The sequence below is a fragment of the Canis lupus genome, chromosome 28 (genome assembly GCF_003254725.2).
Source record: "Canis lupus dingo isolate Sandy chromosome 28, ASM325472v2, whole genome shotgun sequence".
In the NCBI taxonomy this organism is placed as follows: Eukaryota; Metazoa; Chordata; class Mammalia; order Carnivora; family Canidae; genus Canis; species Canis lupus.
The window spans coordinates 11243580-11268487 of NC_064270.1; the positions used below are offsets into that span (position 1 = coordinate 11243580).

General features: G+C 52.0%; 1 protein-coding gene across 5 annotated transcripts in view; it reads right to left on the reverse strand.

Annotated features, from left to right (window-relative positions):
- CRTAC1 (cartilage acidic protein 1) overlaps positions 1-24908 on the reverse strand; it is a 156346-nt gene that overhangs the window by 51418 nt on the left and 80020 nt on the right. For all 5 annotated transcript variants that reach the window (XM_035707804.2, XM_049103092.1, XM_035707802.2 and 2 more), the window contains exons 3-5: positions 23851-24047; positions 11215-11351; positions 5354-5510 (exon numbers count right to left, since the gene is read on the reverse strand). In XM_035707804.2, coding sequence (XP_035563697.1) covers positions 5354-5510; positions 11215-11351; positions 23851-24047 — 491 coding nt within the window. The remainder of the gene's footprint in view (positions 1-5353; positions 5511-11214; positions 11352-23850; positions 24048-24908) is intronic.

The following is a 24908-nucleotide window of genomic DNA, read 5'->3' on the forward strand; positions in this document are numbered from 1 at the left end:
TCATTAGCTGGGACCATTTCCCACCTGCTAGGTGAATAAAATCCCCTGATTTCCCCAGCACTTTCTGGATACTAAGGCATCTTTATGCTGCTGTTGGGTGCAAACGCTGCTCCCTGCCCAACCCCTCCTGAAGGCTTCTCACTCTGCCCATTAAGCTGGGTGGGAGAGGTGGAGTCATGGGGAAAAGGCCTCCCCACTGCCCTTCTTCCTCCAGCAGCATTCTGGTACTCCCTGTGATTATCTGCTCATTGGTCCTGAGCCCCGTAGAGCCACCTCTTTTACCTCAAGAACTGCACCCTTCAACCTCTGAAATCCTGCACTCTGGTGATACAGACTCCAGTTTGGGTATGGGCATTCCATTTATCAGATTGTAGCTAGGTGGTACTGGGGTGGTGGAGTGACAATGGGAAAGAGAGGCTGGGTGGAATAAGTGGGGCATGCTGCTATGGACCCAGGCACAAGGAGGCAGGGGGCATTTGCCATGCTACAGAAAAGCCTCTAGGTCCTTACTTGGCCTCTGCACCTGCTCCAGCTCCAGGAACTTGAGCTGTGTGCTCTTCAGGCTCTGGTCTCCCTCCCCATAAACTGGGGAGGGGAATGAGATCTCCAGGGCTCCTTCCCACTCATCCAGGGCATCCTCCGGGCTGAAACTTGGGACAAGCATGGCTGGGAGTAGATTCCTGGGGCCCATCTGGAGTTCACACCAGTGGAGGCTTTGTGAGACTCATTAGCCCAAGAATCTGGACCTGTGGGATTAATCTACTGAGACCTCAATAGAAATACAATTCTTGTGGATGCCAAGGCCTGCAGACTGCCAAGAGCATCCAAGAAATTGTAGAAGAGTAGCAAAGGTGCTGGAAAACATTAGGGGTGGAGGAATGGGCAGTGTGTGTGTGTGTGTGTGTGTGTGTGTGTGTGTGTTGGAGAAGGGGGAGTGAGGGTCAGGGCTGGATGGTAACAGGGTCTTACATCCTGAATTTCCTGAAAATTCAAACATAGAATGATATAGTGTCAGTGCTGCTACCCACGAGCCCTCTGTGAGCTGTCCAGGTACTGGGCGGGGGCAGAGGGTATTAGACACAGGCTTTTGGCTCCTGCCTCAATCCTTGCAGCTGCCCCCCGCCCCCCCCCTCCCCAGGACACTGAGGCGGAAGTGGGCGAGAGAACGGCCGAGTTGAAAAAGAAGTTGTTTCTGGAGAGAGGGCAGGGAAAGGGGTGGCAGGACCAGCTCTGCTCTCCAGTCCCGTGTCCAGGGTGTCATCTGTGTCTCATCCCACTGCACAGTTTTTCAGGTGAGGAAATCAAGGGGTACAGAGGTACAACTGCAGCCAGCAGGCAGCGAATGGCAGTTCAAACCCACATCTGAGTGACCCTAGAGCCTGTGCTATCCTCACAGCGCGTTCTCATACATTTCTACACAAGCTCCCCCTTGGCAGGAGAGAAAGCTAGCCCCCTGATTAGGCCCAGAGTGGCCAGCCACTGCCTTTAAAATCTCTTATTTTAGCCAAGAAACTGTGCACCAAGGTTACATTTCTATTATATGAGTATTCATGTTTGTTTTAAAAACAAAAGCAAAAAGATGTCCCTTTTCGTTGACACCTCACGTATCCTGGGGGCATTGGGTACCGCTGGCAGGTCTGTGGCTGCACTCCCTGAGGGTCCTGGGCCTGTCACTCTAGCTCTGCTTGTCAGATCCCACTGTGCTCCTGCTGCAGGAGAGTGCCCGTCTGCCAACCTGGGAGGCCCCGTGGCCCCCACTCTGCTACCCACGGTCACCTCTCTGGAGTCGGCTGATGGGGAGCCGCCAGAAGGCCTCAGCTGGGCTTTAGGCATCTCCTTCTCCTCCAATAATGACTTCCTATAAATCAGATCTGCCCTCCGCTTTGTTCTACACTGCTCCCAGCCAACAGCAAAAATCCCCACCCCGTATCATAAATCCACCTTCATTTTCTTTCCAAATTTCTTGTAAGGATTCTTTAATCACCTCCTTGCAGCCCAGACAGATGCTCCCTCAAAGGGTGAGGCTGAAATGCAGGCCTCCTGGGAAGGGGGTAGAGGCTGGCAGGGGTGGGGAGGCAGGGGGAAGAGGGAAGACCGACGAATTCCAGTGGAGAGGGCATGAAGATGCCCATGACTGCACCCGGCCTGGAGGGCAGGCTGGGAGACGCACGGAGAATGTGTCCAGGGCAGGGGCCGGGCAGGCTTGCTATGCGCTGCCTCCCGTGTCTAGCGTGGCGCTCCTTGCACCCAGCACCCACATGTCCAGCAGACAGCCCTGGCGTCCCCCTGGGCACCTCAGACCAGGAGCATTCCGAGGGTCTGTCCTTTGGCTCCTTTCGTTCTCATGCCCCACTGCGGGCGAGAAAACTGCAGCCTGCAGAGCTTAATAAACTGCCGATGGCTGCCTGGACAGGACCCGCGGGAGCAGGATCCGTACCCAGCACTGTGGCCCGAGATGTGTCCTCTCAGCAGCTCGGCCGCTGCCCCAAGTGCTCAGAGAGGCTGGGGGGACGCGCCCAAGGTCACTCAGGGCCACACAGCTCAGCGCAGACCTCTGGTCCTTGCCGTCGCCCTCCCTGGGCTCCAAGCCAGGTCCCCTCTGCCACACGGACGATTAATTCTCAGGATTCCCTGCGCATCTGGGAAAGTGGGGGCTTCGGAATGTCCTTGAACCAGGAACCGCGGGGCAGTGGGCTTCCCTCCGCTCAACTCGGCCGCCCCTCTGTCGGCCAGCAGCCCTCGAGTCCCCCAGAGTGGGCCGGCTGGACGCTAGATGGCACTGTGACCTAGCAGAGCGGCGGCGCCCGCGGCCCAGCTCCCTTCTGGAGAGGCCTCCCCTCCCCCGCCCTGGCCTGCCCGCTGCTGCTGCCCCTGCTGCCCCGCACAGCCCGGGCTGGCCAGCTGCTTGGGCCACGGACACTGGGGGGAGGGGGTCAAAATCAAGCCCCCAAGTGCCAATCCCTGGGGCGGTGTCCCAGCAGGTGCAGGGCCTTCCTCCTTCACCAGCCTGTCCTGTTTTGCAGGCTGGAGCAGGATTCTTCACAGGTCATCAGAAAGGTCAGAGGGTTGTGGCAATTTAAGCTTGGAGGGGGGGTGGTGGTCAGGGCTCTGAGTGCTAGTTTCTCTACAAATCTTCTGGGTGACCTTGGGCAAGTCCCTTCTCCTCTCTGGACCTCAGTTTGTTCTTTTGTAAAACAAGAGGTTCTTCAAGGTCTGTCCAGCAGATGGGTGTTGTTGGCTCTGGGGACTCGCGGCTCCCTGACTGCATATCTGGCCCTGGCTTGCTTCCTTCCTGGCCTGCTCGGGGGCCCTGCTCATCACTGCCTGCTTCCCTCCCTCTGCCCAAGCCCCAGGGCACCAGCCTGGAGCTGAGCACTGGCCAAGTGCCAGAGACTCAGCAATCAGGCAGGACTCCAGGGGTGGCCCTTACATTTGGGGTCCGTCCCTGGGGCTCAGGGGTGGGGTGGTGCTCTGGGTTAGTTTCCCAGCCAGATGTCCACGTGTCATTAACGAAATGACAATGGTGGCTGAGGGTAGAGCTGAGGGGTTTGGCAGACAAGGAAAGGGTGGGCTGGGGGAAGGCAGGCAGACACAATAGTAACTTGGTGGGCCAAATGGGTTCTTGTCAGCCAAACGGCTTTTGGAAGTCTGCGAAGCTGCTCTAACGTGTCCTCTGGGCACGCCAGCTGCCCCGGCCTGCCTGCATGCTCCACAGAAGCTGCTTTCCCTTCCTTGAGTGGCCCGGTGCTTCCAGCACAGCCTGGCACAGTTGGCTACTGCTCCCGTCCCCATTCGTCCTCCTCAGCTGTCTCCTCTTGGCCCCCTCCTGCCCCTTCCTCAGTTCCTGCCAGCCCTTCCGCCAGCCCAGCCAGTGTGAACAATTCCCCTTCATGCTCAAACCCAGTCGCAACCTCTAGCATTCTTTTATTCAGTGGATAAGCCTCTCTCCCAGACCTTGCCTCCCCCCAGCTCATCATTTTCAAGTGCTTCATCTCCCCGGCCCACTCTCCTTCTCCTGCAGATCAAGGTACTTAATTGCCAAGCCAGCCCAATGCACAGAACTGGGAACTATTCAGAAAAATTGACTGTACAAATCTAGGCTGAAGCTCCTGGATGTTTATTCCTTTTCCCAGGAAAGCATGGTTTATTACTGACACTCAGCCAGAGAGGCTGCATGTTCACGTGTGGCGCTCTCCAGCACTTTGATGGGCTGGAGCTGTGCAAACTATTTTACTGTCTAGCCATTTGTTCCCACAAACTTTGTCAGACAGGTCAACATCAATCTCCCCATTTCACTGAGGTGGAAAGTTGGCTAGAGAAAGGCATCATAAACTCAGGAGAGGCTGTGACAACCCTTTCCAGGTAGGGCTTTGAGAGTGTGCTACCACCCAGGTGTACGGAGGCAGGGTAATGGTCCAAATGACCCCCCACCAGGTATCCTTCCAGCCCCAGGATTTGGATTTGGGCGGGCTGCCACTCTGGAAGTCTGTATGTAGTGCAAGTTGGAATGGATATACTGGGAAGGCCAACCAGCAAGAGGATTTCTATGCCCAAATTACAGGATCAGGGTGAGGGAGGCCAAAGTTCACGTGAGACATTGTTGTGTACAGCTCTGGCTTCCTGATTTTTGGCACCCAAAACAGGAACTGGATTGCTCTGCCATCAGCAGTCTATTGGCAGATTATCAGAGTTTAGTCAGCAGCCGTGCTAGAATTAGAAAAACAGCCTTCCCTAGAAAGATCTCCCTGTCAGAGACTCTGACAATAGGTCCCCCATCCAGAGAGATGTGGGGGGAGCATGGCTTCAAAAAAAAGGGATGGAGAGGTTTTGGAACAAGAACACAATTCTTTGAGCTCAGTTATCCGAGACAGGACCCAGCTGAAGCTTAGGGATTTAGCACTCCATTTCTGGCCGCTTATGTATAAGTAAATAATTTCATCTGCTGTTTGGCAATAAAGAATGCTTTAAATCTTGGCCTTTGTGATTTGTCAGTTTTCTCCTATAGAACCTGTTCACCCATCATTTGGGTTATAGCAGGGACTGCGGCAAGAGGTTCCAGGGAGAGGATGATGTTACGGTGTTCTCATTCTATGTCCCACGTCCTCCACGGGTCCCCCAAAGCCCTCACCTGCCAGATATTCGCCAACCCTTGGAGAGGCAGTGTTGGAGGAGCCTCCTGTGGGTGGTAGGATGGAATAAAGCCTTCATCCTCCCCTTCCCAGGGACACAAGCCCACCCTGTCCTGTGGTCTCTGATGAACTAGACTCAGCCTTGCAGCCCCAGGCACTGCCCCCCACTCCCACCCTTCCAACTCACAGCACCCCAGCCTGCCACCCCGTGTCACTCTGCCTACCTGTGTATTTGCTGACCCCAGCCTCAGCAGCCACATCTCTGAGCGCCAGAATGCCCTGGGAGAGGTCACTGGCCTCGGGGTCCATTTCAATGAGGGCATCAGGGCCCACGTTACCGTAGGCATAATTGGCGATATAGATAGAGTAGCGTCCGGAGCCCTAGGAGGAAGGGAAGGAGGGTTGGGTGAGCAGGCCCATCTGTGCTCATTGTGATGTCTTTCCCCAGAAAGTGGCTCTCCCCCTCCCCGTGTAGGACCATAGGTCTCTCATGAGTCAGGTGCTTTTCCCTGGGTCAGGTGTGCATGGTCTTGCAGGCTGTGTGCTGCCCAACTCCAGAAGTACTATTCCCAGAGACTACAGACTGCACAACACGCTCCCCCCGCCACCCCCCACCCTGGCATCCTACAACAAAGCAGCCCTGCTTCTCCTTCTATCCTGTTCCAAAGAACACATCCTCCCTCTCCCCCACAACCACCTTTTTATAGACAATTTTCTAATGTGCCTCTCTCCAGCTGAGCTCTCTCCAGCTGCCAGCCAGGGTAGCTGCTCAATAAATATTTGCTGATTGATTGATCTACCAATTCCCATTATTCTCAGTCTCTCTCTCTCTCTCTTTCCCATTCAAGCTCACTCCAGCCAAGATGACAAGCAAATTCTGGAGTCCTCTCCCTCCCCAACTCCCACCCTGGGTTCCCTCATTTCACTATTTTGGTGGCACAGGAGGCTTGGATAGGAAGGGGTCCTCCATCCATTCCCTCCCTCTGTTTTCCCACATTACCAGAAAGAAATAGCATATTGCTTCTGCCTTTATAACACTCAAATATCTTTTTCCTTTGCATCCAGGAGAAGCCTTGAGCACCAGCTTCTTGTTGCTATAGTCATTGCCTGCTCTAGTCCGAAATCCTGCTGATGAATGGTTCTTTTCTGTCTGTTATTAGACCTGTGTCATTTCTTCAATGGATGCTTCCTTTCCCCCAAGAGAGCCACCTGATTTCTACATTTGAACAGTTTTCCAGCTTTCCTCTCATCCTTCTCATCATTCCCCTCCAATTAATCAGATAGTAGATATTTCTTGAGCTCCAACTACATGCAACGTGCTCTGCTATGAATGTCCCTAAGACAATGCCTTCATTCTTCAGTGGCTTCTAGTCTTGTTTAAAGGCAAGTCAGAAACACAAAACAACCTGAGAAAAGCAGCTGAGTTCCACGCAACCAAAGTGTGCTCCATCACCCTCTCTTGGCCCTCGGTTCTCTTGGCTGGCCTCTATTTCTCCCCGGTGGCTCCATAAGCAGAAACCCCCATCCCACCTAACCAATCACTGGCTTTATCCCATCCGTGGGGACATTTTCTTTGGGGGGAAGCTAAGATCTACTGGGGTCTGACTGACTGGTGGGTGAGGCCAACGAGGAAGCTCTTGGTCTCCTGAGGGGATGCAGACATGTTAACAATAGTACAATTATATATATGATTAAGACAGTATATAAGTTAACTATGTTGGAAATAAAATATTTAAAAATGTTAATTAAACTGGAATTAAAATTTTTTAAAAGACTTATTCAGGAGAGACACAGAGAGAGGGGGCAGAGACATAGGCAGAGGGAGAAGCAGGCTCCTTGCAGGGAACCCGATGCGGGACTTGATCCTAGGACCCTGGGATCATGACCTGAGCCAAAGGCAGATGCTCAACAACTGAGCCACCAGGCATCCCTGGAATTAAAATGTTTTTAAAAAGGGAGAGAACATGTACAGCATTTCCTGGTATACAGAAGAGGGGCTCCCAGAGGAAGAGCACTGAACCAGGGGAGGTTCGAGAAAGGTTTTCTTTCCCGAGAAGAGAAAGGAGTCTCAGCTAGGTGAAGTGTAGAGGCAAGAACTTTTCAGGCAGAGGTCATACAGAGAATGATGTATGCAGAGGAACCACAAGCAGTTTGTTCAGTGTTGCCGGGATATAAAATGCAAGGCAGGGCGTGTCAGGGGCTGAGGCTGGAGAAGAAGGAGACAAGGTATTCCCTAAAGATGTCTAAGCCCCGTGTGTTTTGGTTTTCTGAGGCTCCATCCATCCTGGGAGCCTATGTTTTCTGAATCTTGTTACCCAGTGGACCCTGGCCCTGGAGCATTAGTGTCCTCTGGGCGCAGGTTAGAAATAGACGCTCTCTGGGACTCCCCAACCCCTGTCCCCTCCGCCAGACTTGCTGCATCAAAGCTGCATTTTCACAAGACCCCCTCACATGATCTCTGTGCAAAATGAAGTTTGAGATGCTCTGTTTCACAACACGGCTTCGTGACGGGGGTGGAGCCGGAGAGAGCTCTGAGGGGTGCCTGCTTGTCTCAGGAGCTCAGCATATGTGTGTGGAATGATCAGATAAAGACTGAATGGGGCCAAAGGAGAAAGTGTGCCATCACTGTACCCATGCCTGACCCTACCAGCTGTTAGCAATCCCATCAACAAATGGGCAATTAAGCCCAAATGAACTGAAAGGCACTCTGCTAGAAATTAGGATGTTTATAAAATTCCATTATACCTAGTTCCTTTCTTCAATGTATGGGGATATTAAAACTTGACAAACATAGATGTGTTACAGTTGCAGAAATTTGCAGGTGGCCTTGACTACAGTCGCTCTGGGATAGTGAGGCAGTTGTAGAGATGAGCCCAGGAAGAGGCTCCCCAGGGCAGGGGAATCCCCCTTCAGCCTCCATCAGAATCACCCCTGGTGAGCCTCTGAAACTGTAGATGCTGGGTCTCATCCCCAGGGTTTCTGATTTGGAAGCTCTGGCGTGGGGCCTGAGAGTTTGCATTTCTAACAAGTTCTCAGGTGAGGCTGATGTTGACCCAGGAACCCCACCTGGAGAGCCACTGGTGTAGGGATATTAGCCTGGGCCCAGTTCAGGCTCTGCCTCTGTGTGGCTCTTTATTTTTGTGCAGGTTCTTCATTCCCTTTGGCTGCATCTCCTCCTGTGTTAAAGGGGAATCATATTCCCCTTGCTTCCTGGCAGGGTTGTTGAGAAGATGAAATCAGACAACACATGTGAAAGGTCTCCAAAAGATAAAAATGCTATATAAACATGAGGCATAATCATTATTGATCAGGGAATGCTTCTTGTAAGAGATCGGCTTTGAGCTGGATCCAGAAAGGTCAGTGAGTGATGAGGCAGCTGCAGACAAAGGGCAGGCAAGTGTGCCAGGTTTGGGGCCAAGAGAGAATGAGGGCTGCTGGAGAGAGGGCAGGAAGGGCACATGGTAAGTTTGAAACATTTACCTGCAAGATGGCTCTCAAACTTCTACCTGCACCAGCGTCACCTGCAGGGCCAGTTCAAACCCAGATTTCTGCCCTTCCCCCCGCCCCCACCCCGGGTTCAGACTCAGTAGGTCTGGAGGGTGGAGTGGGGGTTGGGCCTGAGAATATGCATTCCTTTTTTAAAAAGATGTTGTTTATTTGAGACCCAGTGAGTGAGAGAACAGAAGCAGAGGGAGAAGTAGGTTCCCCATTAAGCAGGGAGCCCAATGTGGGCCCTACCCCGGGATCATGATCCGAGACGAAGGCGGACACTTAACCTCCTGTGCCACCCGGGTGCCCCAGAATCTGCATTTCTGACAATGCTGGTTCTGCTGGTCTGGAGGCCACACTTTGGGAACAGGTAAACTAAAAGGCTCCATTCAGGTGGAGGCTGTGGGTCTGAAGATGGAGTGGGGTAAATACTGTAATAGAATCTGTGGTTAGAAATTTGTGTCTGACACTGGGTCACCAAGAGGCAGGGTAGCTGTGGGATAGAAAGGTGTCTGGGGATCCCTGGGTGGCGCAGCGGTTTAGCGCCTGCATTTGGCCCAGGGCGCGATCCTGGAGACCCGGGATCGGATCCCACGTCGGGCTCCCGGTGCATGGAGCCTGCTTCTCTCTCTGCCTGTTTCTCTGTCTCTCTCTATCTCTCTGTGTGACTATCATAAATAAATAAGAAAAAATTTAAAAAAAAAAAAAAAAAAGAAAGGTGTCTGACTCATTCTCAGGCAGGCAGGGCTCAGTTCCTAGCTGAGTTCCTAGTGCCTAGTTCCTGCCATTTACTATGTGACCAGGGTCAAGTTGCTTAATTGCTAGAAGCCTTAGTTTCCATATCTGTAAAACGGGGGTAATGATAGCAGGTACCTCATCAGCCTACTGTGAAGATTCAGTAGGACAATGCATAGGAACCACTGAGCACAGGGCTTGACATGTTGCTAGTTCATTAAGGTTAACTGTCATTATTGTTGAGATTGCTTTTGTGTTTCCTATACCGCACAGCATTCCTGGCTCTGTTTCCAGAGTGGCCGTGACCTTGCCCTACTTCTCCCCTCCAGTTCTCAGACCCCAGGGATTGCTGGGGTGGCCATGGCGGCTGGACCCAGAAAGCGGCCCCTTCTCCTGGTGGCAGACTGACTGTAGGGGTTCTTTCTAGTTCCCTGAGGCTGAGCAAGCTGCTAAGTGCCTGCCTACGGTGCTGCTGCTGCTGCTGAGTGCCAAAGCTTTTTTTTTTTTTTTTTGCATTTCACACGGTGCCTTTGTCCTGTGGTTAAACGCGTGGGTGTGCAGATGACCTTGTTAGGACAAAGAGTGCATCTCTTTGTGATTAACCTTCAGGCCCTGCCACCAGCTCAGAGATGATTCCCACCTTGGCCAAGGGTGGGAAGCCTTGGTTCAGCAGAAGCGAGGCAGGAAGTGGCTGGGAAGAGGCTCCCAGCAGCGGTCAGGCCTGGCATTCCGCATACCCTTCTTATTCTTTGGGGCCACTCACAGAGCCACTGCCTCCTCATTCCTTCCCACCAGGCAGGAGTCCAGGTGGCAAAGATTCAGGTCAGGGCTAAATGTGGCTTCACAGCCCAGCTTGGCTTCTTTTCCCAGCACCAGCTTGTTAAGAAATAAATATTTATACCTGGCACCTGCCTTCTCCCAAGGCCTGGAGGCCCCTGCTGTGAAGATTCACGCTGAATCCCCAATCCCCTCCGTGCCATCTCAATCCTGAAATGAGCCCGGCCCCTTGCCCCTGCCCTCAGAATGGAAGCTAGGCAGCAGCTGGGTCCCTGATTTACTGATGACAGTCTCCAACGCCAAGGAGGGGGCTGTAGGGGAGCAGGTGACAGGAGGGATAAATCACCTCCACAGCAAGCCTCTGCTTCCAGCTCTGGCTGGGGCTGCTGCAAGCTTGCGTTGGGGCCACCCTATAGGGCAGGTGGCTCCAGCTGCTCCTGCTCCTATCCCTGGGCCTTTCCTCTCTACCTGCTTTGGGTTGGCACCTTCAGTAGGGTGGGCTAGCAGGTACGAAAGCAGTAACAGAGCTACTGATTAACTGGAGTACTTGGACATTTGGGCCACCCTCCACTCATGAACCTCTTTGTCATGCCTTCATTTGTTTCACAAATATTTTAGGGAAGAGCCCTATGGCTCAAGGGCTGGCACATAGTAAGCACTTCAAAAATGTTGGTTGAATCAATGAATGAGTACAAGGTTTAGACCTAGAAGAGTCTGATTCACTGTCCTCGTCATACTGCTCATCTATTTTTGGGTCCTCAGGCAAGTCACTGTCCCAAGCTGGGCCTTGGTGCCATCCTCTGCCCAATGGACATGATGGTGCCAACCCCTGACCAGTTTCCTCACTGGTTGCTGGGAGAGCCTCAAGGGAGAAAGGATGTGAAAGGAGATTATAACTCACCTTGCACTAGCACCTACTAGGTGCAAGGCCCCGTGGGAACTGCCGTGATGGTGCAGCTTTGGCCTTTGCCCTGGACAGCCACAGTCCGCTGGGGGATGTCTGCCTGTTGGCTCCCCTCTTGGCTCTCACATCACTGTGTGCCCCTCTCTTTTCCCCAGGCCCCTCATGCGCCCCAGAACTCACCGTCCTGTCCACACAGGCCACAGAGCGCCCGGCAAAGAGGCTGGCCACACCTCGGGCCACGTTGACCTCATCACTGAGGATGTCTTCCCACCGGTTGTTGCGGAACTTGAACAACTTGTCCGTATACGTGGCCACCCCTGGAGAGAGAAGGGAGGGCTGGTGGGTGGTGGGCATGTGTGCATGTATGTGTTGGGGCACCTGCCACAGGTGGTCGGATCATCTGCGGCAAAGTGAGTGCTCCCCACAACACTCACTTAAACAGGTGAGGCTCTATTTGGGGGCACTCAGGTATTTTCATTTGAGAGAAAAGACTGGCTTATGAAAATGGCCAGTCCATGCCTCAGGAGCCACAGAAGAAATGTTATTGCTACAGTGTGTCTGAGATGACCCTGGACAGCTGGGTTTCACATTTTGCACCATGGTCCTGCAATATACAGGAGATCTGGGGTTGCCAATATTTCAGCACCCAAACTCCACCCAGAATGTCTCTTTCTCCAGCACCTGCCTCCTACATTCTCTGCTGGATCATAGGACCTCATTTGGGTCTGAGAAGAAATGATCTTGGTTGGTAGGTGGGGTTCTAAGTCCAGATCCAGGAAGGGGCAAGAAGTGGAGCTCTGACAGACATGTTGCCCATCCCCAGGGGATCCAGATGGCAGTAGGGTCAGCCCCCAGGTGGGGTAAAGTGTTTGAGCAGCCCTGGGAGGCCCTCGACGGCAGTGGTCTCCACCCCTTTCAGAACCGAATGGAGGCTGAGGACTGCCAGCTCAGGGAGTCACACACACACGTACCACGCAACATACCACATGTATTTGCGGGGGGGTCTGTGGAATCCTGAAGCACGCTCATGGCTAAACTTTATTTTGGGTAGGTGGAGAAGAACTTCTGGTGGCCAGAGGTTCAAACCCTTCTAAGACCACTTAGGCAGAGTTCTCCACTCTGTCATCACCCCTAGTTTATTTCTTGCTCATGTGAGCCCCGGAGCATTCATATTTTAGGAGGAATCCTGTTTTACTCTCAAGGACTGGCATAGGAAACACACAAGAGGAGCAGCTGCAGCCAGGAAGGTGAGCAGGGGAAGGAGTGGATCTGGGGATAGACCCCTGCATGTGACTCTCTGGCTGGCCCAGGGCAGAGGCCACGGCTTAGGCGAAGGGAGCAGCATGCTGCAGTGGTTAAGACCTTAGCATAAACAAGCCCCAGGCCCGGTCCTTGTTCTACCCAGATTCTATGTCTAGGGGCTAGCTGTTGACTTTGGGGAGGTTGTTCAGTATCTCTGAGTTTGTTTTCTTATCTGCAAATGAGACGACAGTAATCAGTACATCCAGTTTACTGTGAGGCATACATGAGATGATATACGTGAAAGGCCTAGCACGGTGCCCCCTCAAAGAGGGTGGGCATTAGCAGTGGTCATTCCCATGTTACAGATAGGGCACTCTCCAGGGTCCTTTAGGGACATCAGCTCCACAGTGCAGGGGTCTGGTGAGAGTCAGTGTGTGAAACGAATGGCTGAGAAGGAGTGTGGGAGCGGGTTAGGGGAGGGCAGTTTTAAGGGATCCCTCAGGTGGCTCTCCCCAGGAGAGGCCAAAAGGCCTTGCTCTCCCACTGGTCTCCTGTGGGACTCTCCTAAGAGGGGTCTCCACAGGGACCCATGAGGGCTGGTGCATGGCCTGTGAGGTCTGGAGTTGGCCTCAGAAAGCCTCACCAGGCACCAGGGAGCTGGAAGTGGAGCAGAGCCCTCCTGCCTGGCCTGCCCTCCCAGGGGTGCAGAGGCCCGCCTGGGGGAAGGAAAGGCCCTTCATGAGCAGAGCAGGAAGCAGATCCAGGAGGCCTGCAGGTGGAGGCTTGGGCTGAGGAGCCGCAGCTGGAGAGGGCACAGAGCTGCTGCGGCCTGCGAGGGAAGCCCACTGGGGCAGCCGAGGAGCTGAGTCTGGCTGGAAGCATAGCTGCCGACTCCCATTAGCTCGGGGCCTTGCTCATTCTTTATCCTCTCCAGCCTTGGTTTCCTCGCCTGGGCATCAGGGGAACAGCTGTGCCTCCTCCCTCACATGTGGCTGTGGGGATTCTAGGAGAGAATGCACTGAAGCCCTGGCCCACGTTGGGCTTTGCTCATGGCAGCCCCACACCCCTCCAGGCCACAGCGCCTCCTCACCATCCTCGGGGGCCAGATGTATTTAGAAATTTAGATTTTGTTCTTTCACATTTTAGAAAGGTAACACAGTGCACACACCGTTTATTACATAACACCCCCAGGAGGGATGGGGCCGCACCCTGTAATTAAACACATTAATATTTCTGCAGTAAAATATATGAATATTCACACTGAGTGGGATAAATAAAGCCTATAAATAGCTCGCGTCAGCCCAGGACAGGTTTTGCTATCAATTCATTTTCCCACAAACTTAAAAAAAGCACCTGAGGCTTTCAGAGTGTTTTGGATTCTAGGACTGCAGAACAGAGACCGTGGGGCTGGACTGCCATGCTTACGGATGTTCTCCAAGCAATGGAGGCTTCATCATCCTTTCCTAGTGCTTGGGGGACCTTTGAAGGTGGCCTTGCCAGCATTGGGGTCTCTAGCTGCCACCCGTAGCAAGTGACCCTCGCCCTTCTCTGTCAGACCAGGGCTCCTGTAGAGGGTCCTCCAGCCAGTCCAGCCCCCGCTACAATACTGATGTTAACTTTTGGCAAAGCATGGGCCAGTGTGAGAAAGTAGCTGCCAGCAGCTGGGGATCTGCAGAGCTCAATGGGCCCTCCACTTGCAAGAATTTGCAAAAATTCGGGAGAAATTTCTCATGCATCTGAGTTCCTGCCTCAGTGAGACAGACAAGAGGAGCAAACAGGCCCAGGGGGACTCTGTTCCTCTGTTTGCCTCCTCACCTCCAATTCCTCCTGCTCCCCCAAGATAAACATTTCCCAGAGTGTGCTTTATGGACCCCTGGTCTCTGTGAGCTGCCTGGAGAAAAGATGCTATGATCATCTGAGTTCGGGAAAGACCACACCTTTCATGCCCTTCTTCGAGATTCCCAATGAATATCCATCTATTAAAACTTTGACAAGTCCTGCAATAAATTACCTGCTTAATCTTATTTAATCCAGCCTGTCCCAAACACAGCTGGCTATGAGCCCCTTTTTGCAGCTCACCTATTAGCATCCTGCCAAACTGGCACTGTTCTTAGCAAGTTGCGTTTTGGGGTGGTGCTGTCCAGCCATGCTCTGGGCTTCGTGGCCAGAGGGGTCAGGGTGCCATATGCTGTTAGCCTCTTCCCCTGTTCCACCTCCTGGCTTCTGAGCTGACCAGGGACACCCAGAAGAATAAACTAATTAAGGTAAAATGTGCAACAGTGATGCAGAGCCTTGTAGATCATAAATGGGAACGGCAAAATCAATGGCAACCCCTCTGCAGGCAGAGGCCCGGAGGCCTGGGAGCCTGGGTGAGGAGAGACAGGAGCCCTTGATTTAGGAAGAGCACACGCTCTGGCAGCTGCAACCTGGGTAATTAGGTGTGTCAGGAAGACAGATAAACAGCGAGCTGTCTGGGTCGATGGCACGGGTAGTCACTGCCCAAGCACTGGCCCCCAGCCTGTCGGCGTGTAATCTCGCCTTTTGGCTCCTTGTAGCTGCACTCTGCCCTGGGGTCCCACACCAAGTCAGGGGGCAGTTGCTCAGGAGAGGAGAGGCTGTTAGTTGCAGGAGAGAGGGGCTCTCCTGAGCCCCCTGGGGGAGACTGAGAGGGCAGAGGCCTGGGAGAAACATAAGGGGGTTTGTGAGCAGGGCAGGGGTGCTCTAGGGGTCACAGTTCTCATGAGAAGTGTGTCTGAGGACTCCGATTCCCATCCTGAGACTTTGGCATCTTGGCATTTAAGGAGACTTGAAGGTCTCGGAGTCCAGTAGAACTGGCATTTGCTGCCGGGTGGCCAGTTGGGAAGGCCCAGTAGGCGAGGATGAGCATCTGCCATGCCCTGCAGGTGTCAGGGGCAGTAGGAGATCCACTGGGAAGTAGGGGTCTCAGTTGCTGATTCAGGGCACCTATAGTCCATTCAACAACAGGATGGATAGGTAGAGGAGATGCCACAGGACTACAGTGAAACTAACTTTACTTAACATTTCTGCAGCACTTCACATATATTCACGCGTGTGCCAGGCATTTCACACCCCTTTATTCATTGACCGTCACCACAACCCCTGAGCTGGGTACTACTTTCCTGACCAGTTTACAGATGAAGGATCTGAGACACAAGAGACAAGGGAGCTGCCTAAGACCCCGCAGCTAGCAGAGCTCTGAGGGGTAAAGACAGGAGGATACGTCCCGGAGATGCCATGAAATCAGGACGGAAGATCACAGTGATCATGGAGGGCTTCATGATGAAGGAGGCACCTGAACCTGGACTCCTGTTTCTAGAGGACTTCAGGCTCTGCATGAAGCTTCTCTTTAATAAACATCATCTCACCTAAGGCCCACAGCTGCCTTGAGAGGTGGTGCAGCCCCATTTTACAGATGGAGAAATTGAGGGGGCAGACAGGTTAGTCAGGTGCCCAGGGTCACAAAGCTAGTATGTGGTGGAGACAGATTCAAGGCCTGTGCTTCTGAGTGGTGCACTCTGCAGCTTAGGCTGGGAGAGGGGAGGGGGGTGCTCCAGGCAGGCAGGGGGCATAGACAGAGACACAGAGCCTACATGTTTGCCCAGAGAGAAGAATTTGTGGAGGTTGAGGAGGAAGAAGTGTGGCAGGGCAGGAGAGACCCACTAATTCCAGGACTGAGGGCAGAAGGGGACCTCGTGGTTCTGATCTGGGGAAGATACTGTTTCCAGAACATTAATCTGGCAGTGGAGTGAGGGGTGGTCTGGTAAGGGAGAAAAGGTGGCCACTTCTGTGATGATTGTAGGAGTAGGAGGAAGCATGGGATTCAGGAGGCTGGTGCAGGAAGGGCAGGGGGGATTGGGTGGGTGTAAGGGGTCAGAGTGGGACAGTGACTGAGGCAGGGACACTGGGCCAGCTGGGAGCAGGAGCAGAAACCTGGCTTCACACCGTTTGCATGTGATAGGGTCACAAAGTGGCTGAGAAGACAGAGCGACCAAGAGGTCGCTGGGCACGAAGGACAGCAGGGTGCAGAGCAGAGAGGCTGGAGCTGGGGTGGAGGGGAAACGATGTGTCCCTGGAGCAGCCTCATTCAGTTGTAGGAGGAAGAAGGGGCAGACGTTGGAAGAATCATCAGACCGAAGGGAAGGTTCACATCAAGGCATCAGTGTCAATCTAGCAGATGGCCCTCAGTTTGCTATCCCGTCATCCCATCCATATCAAGCTGCCTCCAGAGAGTAACTTGGAGCCACTGCGAGGGTGTTCGGGTCATAAAGGGCTCTTCCTTCCTTCATTGGCCTGAGTGCCTCCTCCCCCACAGGCTGCTGCCACCTCGGGGAGATGAAATGACTTGCGGTCTGGTATAAGGGCAGAGAGAAGAGTGAACAAGTGTGTGGCAGGGAAGAGGTCTCTGCCTCCAAACTCCAAAATAATGTAAAGAGATTACTGCCAAACAGCAGGGTTAAGGAGTGGGCCAGCCTAGGCTGATCTTGGGCAAGTCACAAACTTGTCCTTATTTGTAAAACAGGATCATGAGAATGGCTACCTATTCATCAGGCTGTTGTGAGAATTCTATAATTCATGTGAAGTACTTAGAATATTATATGGCATGATAAGTTTAATAAATAATAAAAACAATATCATCATCATTACCACCATCCTCATCACCATCACCATCACCATCATCATGACCACCCTCACAGTCCTCACCATCATGACCATCACCACCACCACCATCCTCACCATCATGACCATCATCACCATTAACACCACCACCACCATCATCATCCGGGGATGACAGGGCATGACCACTTCAGGTCCTCAATGAACTACTATATAAACTGACATTGAGTTTGAAATGCTTTATAAGACTTAGTTAATGGAAACTCAGAAAAGCAGTGATGGCCCCAGAGGAAGAAAGAAATAGTTCAGGATATTTCAATGAAGAAGGAACCCAGACTCCCTCCTGACCCTAATATAATTTCTGACCCAAGTCTTCATCCTTCCATCCCAGGATGAAGATGGAAATCTGACCAACCTCTGCCAGGTGCTTCACTCACATGTGCTCACTTAGTCCTCTCCAGGGTCATGTCAGGAAGACAGTTTCATCATTTTACAGAGAGAAATTGAGACTCTGAGGGTCAAGTCATTTGCCTGAGGTTGCACAGTTGGTATTAAGTGGCAAAGCTGAACTTTAAACTATGATCTGACTGCAAAGCGTTCCCCACCCAACTCTGTATTAAAGAGCTGGAGTGGGGGCTGGTGGAGGGCAACTGAGTCCCTGGCTCCTAAGGAAACGTGTTCTGTGTAAGGACTGAGAAAATAGCCTTTGGGGCCCCATACCATTTATGGGGCTGCTTTGATAGCCTCATCCATCCTTGCTTCTTATGGGGTCACACGTAAGAGAAGCCTTTTAGGGGTGGGGGGCAGGAAATCTGGACAGGTCATTAACTTGTCTTTCCACATGGGGCCAGGCCAGGTGAGCTGAAAATCAGAACACTACATCTAAGAGAAGCATGGCTGGGACTTAGAAGCACCTGGAAACTGACTGGGAGAGAAGGTAGAGATTCAGCACAGTGTGGCTCAGGCTTTTCCAGGCATTGGAAGTCATGGACATCCTGTTAAAGTGCAGATTCTGGTCTGGTAGGTCTGGGGTGGGGCCTGAGATTCCGCATTTTAGAACAGCTTCTAGCTGTTGCTGATGCTGCTGGCCCATAGAACACACTTTGAGTAGCAAGATGCACAGTGTCTGGGTGTAGCTGGACTGGCCTGGGTGAGGGAGCTGCTGGACCAGGGGTATACTCTCAAGAGCAGATGGCTCAACTGTTGTGTGGGCAGAAGCTGGAAGTGCAACATGCCCCCAACTGCCTTTCTTTTTTGGCACAGTGACTGACCCCTCCTCTCTGAGAGGGTACAGAAGCCCCTGCCAATGGCCTAAGGTTGACACAGAGCTCAGAAGCCATCAGTGAAAAGAGTTGATAAATCCAAGTTCATAAAAATAAAAATTTTCTGCATTGCAAATCCCATGATGAACAAAGACAAAACACAAATGACAAACAAGGGGAAACTATTTGCAACATGCATTACAGACAGAGGACTAATTTCCCTAATTTATAAAGAGGTGTTACAAATCAATAAGAAAAAAGCCAATAATCAATAGAAAAACTGGGCAAAGGCAGTGAGCAGATAAGAGATTCAAATATATAAACATATGCTCAGCCTCACTTGTTTTGAGAAAAATGAAAATTAAGCCTACACTTAGGTATCAATTTTTTCCTATCATATTGGCAAATATTTAAAAAAATTATGGCACATTGTGTTGAGAGATGCTTACTCGCTTCAGGGTCAATGGGAGCATCATATGGACTGTTCGTGTAAAGGGTGATTTGGCAACGCCTATCAAATCCACACACATATATTCCTCTGACCCAGCAATTCTTTTCTAAATATGAACACCCCTCCCAGATATGCCTGCAATTGTGGACAGTGGCATGCTGTACAAGCTTATACATTTGGTGGCACTGCTTGTATAGGAGCAGAAAATAGCAAACCATCTCAATGGTCATCAACAGAGGACCAATTTGGTGAACTGTAAATCAACACAATGGAGTACAATACAACCATCAAAAGAATGAGCAAGCAGTCTGTGTGCTGCTATGACATAACATCCAAAATTGGTTGTTAAACAAAACAAGCAAGGAGCAGCAACGTGAGTAGAGTATGCTACTATTAGTGTAGAAAAGGAGGGAAGCATATGTAGATTGAAGGTAGATTATCGATGACTTGTTCTTTTGAATGGAGTAAACATGATATAGTGGTGGGGCTCCCAATTCCTGCTGACCCATCTCCTACCCATGCCACCATGACCCCAGATCACATAGGCAGGAGAGCTCAGGGCCACAGCGGCTGGTGTGGCCAGCACTGGACCCCTAGGGGGCATGGGCTCTGATTGGGAGCTGCAGGAAGTCCCCGGTTCTTGGATGTTGAGGGAGGTGCTGGAACCAGCCTCTTATTCCCCTTTGTCCTACACACTCTCCTTCCTGGTTTTCACCAAGTAATGTGTTGCCTGAACCACACTGGCTTATAGTTTTCCATGTCAGTTAAGCCATAAGCTAGCTTTGATGGCCCAGGCTTTCTTGGGATTGTGGTCAATTTTCCTCTGTTCCCCCCCCCCCCTACCTATTTTCCAATTCTTATTTTTTTTAAAGATTCTTTTTATTTATTCATGACAGATGCAGAGAGAGAGAGAGAGAGAGAGGCAGAGATGGGCAGAGGGAGAAGCAGGCCCCATGCAGGGAGCCTGATGTGGGACTCGATCCTGGGACTCCAGGATCACACCCTGGGCTGAAGGCAGGTGCTAAACTGTTGAGCAACCCAGGGATCCCCTATTTTCCAATTCTTAATCCTTGATCCAGGCCCCCCTGGTCCTCTCTTCTGGGTAATATCTTGTTTACATGATGGTCCTTTTCTGTTACTGTTGCTAGAGTCTCTCTCCCCCATGGGCCAGGAGGGGGGCCTGGCCCCTCTGCCCAGGACACTTCTAAAGGCTCTGGCTTTCTTCACGCTGCTGGATTCTAACAGCTACTGCTTGGAGAGCACTTACTAAGTCCTAGATACCATTGTAAGTGCTTTTCATTCGGAGTCTCAGTTGTTCATTCAAATATATGTGTTAAATGTTTATTAAGTGAGATTAAGTGGTCTTGGAGATACAGCAACAAACAAGACCAAGTTTTTATCCCTATGGAGCTGAGTAGAAGAGCAGAATAGATGAACACACTTTAACATAACATAACATAACATAACATAACATAACATAACATAACACAACATACTTTCAGAGAGCACTGAGTGCTATGGAGAGAAATGAAGCAAAGTAAGGCCAGAGAGAGATAGGGGTATGGTTTTAAGGTTTTCAGGCAATACCCCATCTGAGGATGAGCCTGAATGAAGGGAAGGAGTAAGCCCTGAAAACAGTGGTGGGAAAAGCATTTCAGGCAGAGGTAACAGCAAGTATGAAGGCCTCAGGTGGGAACACGGTGAGCAAGAGGAAGTGAGTAGGCAATGAGGTCAGAAAAGCAACCAGGCTCACATCAAGGAGGAATGTTGTAGGCCCTGGTAGAGCCACTCGAGGGAGTCGGGCTTATGAAGTTGATGTGATTTTTCACATTCTACAAGGAATACCCAGTGAGTAAGGTGCAGATCTCAGGGTTGTACAAACTAATTCCTACTGCCAGGATGCAGGGTCTCAACCCCCTTCCAGAGATTCTAATGTTGCTATCCCAAAGGCTGGCTGAGGAAGAGGATGGGGCCATCCTTGCACAGGTCTCTCCAATGCTCCAGCACAGGCTGAAGGAGCCCCCAGGCACATGCCACAAGCAGTGCGGGCTGGCAGGGCTCCTGGAGGGGATCTCAGGTTCCCCATGGTAGGCAGCATGGCAGTGGCTAAGCGTTGTGCCAGCTGGACCCAAGGAAGTGCTGACATTGCACAAATGTCCCAGCTCTACACCATGCCCACTGTCGATGAATCAATTGAATCACTGGACTGAAAAATTAACTCAAACCCACAGACATCCCTCGAACCCACAGAAGGTCACCAGGAGGTGCATGCCTGGAACTGAGGCTTCTGGGCCCTGTTGCCCTTCCCCAGCACTGGGGGCCCAGGTCTAGCCTCTCCTAGATGAACATTTGTGCCCTGAAACCCAAGAAGCCCAGGACCTTTTCGGGGGTGGGGGGCGGAGTTGGTGGAGAGCTCCACATTGCCTGCTTCCCCTTGTTTTCGCTTGGCTGGCAAAACTTCTCTCTGGCCTAATGGCTCATGCCTTGTCTGTTCTTCCTGGATTTATTTACCAAGTTTTTGATGGTGCTCTCAGGATGTTCAAAGTCTACCTGGGTTGGAGGCACCAGTATAGGGACTTTGCTCTCACGGAGCTTAGAGTCCAGGAGAATTAGGTGCCTTGAGAAATCTCAGGCTGCATTGAGGATACAGTATAAATTTCAGGAGGGCAAGATTTTTGTCTGCTTCATTCATGGGGCATCCTCAGAGCCTAGAATAGTGCCTGGCACACAGTAGTTGCTCAGTAAATATCTGTCCAGTGAATGAATACATCTGTGAACAACAGGAGCTTTGGGTAGGTTAGGCCAGGCCGAGCAGGGAATCAACATGATTGCTGGCGGGTGGGTAGCTTTGACAGCACATGGGGAATCACTTGGAAAGCTTTATAATCTGGGTAACTGGGTTCTACCCCCAGAGGTCTGGATTGGCCTGGATTGGGGTACACCATGGGAAGTGGGAGGGATAAAAGCTCCCCAGGAAATTCTAATGTGTAGCTCTCGCTGAGCACTCTGCTCTAGGATTCCCAGCAGAAGGCTCCGAGGACATGGGAGGGGCTACAGCCTCAGAACCACCTGACCAGCTCCTCCCAGGTGCTCTGTGCTTGGTGAATAGGGAGGAGAATCTGTCCCCTTCCTCTGGCATCCTGCCTGCTGGGCCTATGTGAGACATCACCCACCTTCCACAGTTCTTCCCATTTCTGCTTCCCTGCCCCACTGCATCTTCCTGGGGACTCACCTCTTCCATGGCTGTCCGTTGCTGCTGCTCCCCTCCTGACCTTCAACTTAAAGGGTTGATCAGCCCATCAATTAATTGTGTCCTAATCCAATCTTGGCTTAGTTGGAGAGAGGGTAGTAAATCCAGCTGGGTAATCATGCCCTGATATTTGTGTAGGGATAATTACTATCTCTCAGGCCTCACTTGGTGGCAAGATGAGATGAAAACCCATAAAACACCACTCCGGGCTGTGGCTCATTGTTTCTTGGCTGCACAAGGCTGGCTGCCAGCCAGTCAGCCCCGCCTGCCCCTGCCTCTGGCACAGGCCCCAACCCCTTCCCCTCCCATTCATGCCACTGGCAGGGCTTAACATCAGGGGCAGTCTAGGGGCTAGATCCTGGCCTGGCCTCAAAAACCAGTAGGGGAACTTTATGGGCCCAGAGAAAGCCAGTGTGTGTGTGCTGGGGCTGGGGAAGAGGCAGGGAAGGCGATCCCCACAGCTAGGCAATCCCCTACCTTTGGGAGACTGGAAGGGTCTGGGATGATGAATACACAGGTCTGAACCACAGGGCATTGTCTAGACCAACCCAAGAGGACGCTGCCATCTGGAAGAGTCCAGTGCATGTCCCACCTGGCCTCAGAGACGTGAGGCTCTGCATGTTTCAGGAAGACACCATGGCCTGGGACTTCCCTGCAGATGTTATGGCTCCATGGGAGTGGACTTCATTCTAGTGGGCTGAGCTCGGGCTTGAGAGAATATGAGAGTCAGGGTTTGGCAACCACCTTGATCTTTAGCCCAAGAACACAGCTGCCAACTTGTGCAGCACTGAGGACTTGCTATGAGCCAGGCTCTTCACGAGGCCCTGAGGACACTGGATTGAGTAAGGCCATGGAAACTCTCTTTCTTTTAAAGATTTTATTTGTTCATTTGAGAGAGAGAAAGAAAGCATGAGCAGGGGGAAGGGCAGAGGGAGAAGCAGGCTCCCTGCTGAGCAGAAAGCCTGACACAGGTGCTCTGTCCCAGGACCCTGAGATCATGACCTGAGCCGCAGTCAGATGCTTAACTGACTGAGCCACCAAGGCGCCCTGGCCATGGGGTATCATTATTAAAGGATGGATGTAGAATCAGACCCCTGGGTGTGAGTCCTGGGACTTAAAAGGTATGTAACCTTATGCCAGTCATGTGACCTCTGTCCCTCAATTTTCTCAACTCTAAAGGGGGATGCCGAAGACCAACCTGAGTGAGCTGCTGTGAGGCTTACATGAGATAACGTAAAGTGCTTAGACCCAAGCCTGGCACACAGTCAGTGCTACTCAAGTTAGCTGTTATCAGTATCCTTACTGTTCTTTAGTCTTCTGGACATCAATGTTCCTCAGCCATTCGTTGGTAGGTGGTCCCTGGGTCAGCAACAGCATTATAGTGTGAAAGCAATGCAGGATCCTGGGCTGCACCCAGACCCATTGAGTCAGAATGTGCATTTACACAAGACCCCCAGGTAAGTCGGCTGAGACACTCTAGGCTGAGAAAGGCTCTGTGAACTGAAGGTCTTTCTGCTTCCAAGTTGTTTCCCCAGCATCTAGCATCTCTAGTCTGGTTTGGAGTAGCTCAGCAGGAATTTGTAGAGTGAATAAATGAGCTCAGCTAAAAGCTGTGGGGGGCCCTTGAAGGATTTCAGAGCATTCTGAAAGGTCCTCTAGAAGCAGCATGGAGGGTGATTCCAGGGGACCATCTGTCCAGTGAGAAGTGCTGAGTGGCTGAGCCATGGCAGGAGCAGTGGAGGGGGGCGGGCGTGGAAGCGGGGGCGGGTGCTGCTCAGAGTGGGAGGTGAACACGGCAGAAAGTCTGAGGGAGATGAGGGGCGCTCCTGGACGGGTAGTGATGGGGTCTCTGCTAGGCCAGAGCAAGCTCCTGGAGGCAGCAGGGGCCTATGCCTGGGGGGGAGCCCCTCCCCCGAGCTGGTGCTGGGAGGAAAAGAGTGGGAAGCAGGAAGAGGCCCAAGGCCCCAACCCCTTACCTGAGAAGGCATTATTGGTGTTGAGGAAGTAGATCTCCTCACGGCCATCCCCATCAATGTCGCAGGCTGTGACCCCAATAGCATTCCCCTGCCGGTCCCGCAGCGCATAGTAGGGGGAGCTGCGCTCATCCACTGCAATGTTCACCAGTCGCTTTTGAGTCCGGTCATACTTCAGCACCAGGTTGGGGCCGTTGTACCTGCAGGAGGAAGGGGTGGGGGTGTTGAGGAGGAGCAGCTGAGTTCACCTGGTGTCCTCCTGCCCAACAATGGGGCTTAGAATCCTCCGGGGCAGGTCTACAGTGGGGCAGTTCAGCCCTGAGGCATCCCGGGGAAACCCTCGCCTCAGGGGTCCCTGGGTGTTTGGTGGGTATCCCTGATTCAGATACAGACTCACTCAAAATAAGAGTCAACTGGGCCCACCTGGGACGCAATATAAGAAGCAGTGGCACAGGGGGAGCCAGCGACAAGCCCCTTACCACAGGCTTCCCTGAAGAGAATGACCACTCCCCTACATCTACCTTGGCCATTTCAATGTCAAAGCACTTTCATGTTTATGATCTCACTAATTTAAATCTAATAAACACGTGAGGTGGCTTGGGAAGCTGTATTATTAACCCATTTTGCAGATGAGACAACTGATGAGCTTCATCGGGGAAACGGAGACTGAGTGCCCTTCCCCATGGTAACACAACTAGTCAAATGTCAGGTGCTAGGACTTGGACCCAGGCTCTTTCTGTGCAAATGAGTCCCAGAGGAGCAGAGGCTTTGTTGCTGAGGTGTGGAATGAGTCTCTCCTGACAAGAGTCCCAGCATTTAAACAGTAGCATGAGATGAGCATCTCAGATGGGTAAAGATTATGAACACATCTAAAGCCAGAGGGTGGACCTGCTGGAGCTCTTTTTCTTTTAAAAGATTTTATTTATTTATTTGGGTGATGGGAGAGAGAGGGAGGGAGAGAGAGAGGGGGAGAGAGAGAGAGAGAGAGAGAACACGCCAGAGTGCACAAGGGGGAGGAGGGGCAGCAGCAGAGGGAGAAGTAGACACCCTGCCGAGCAGGG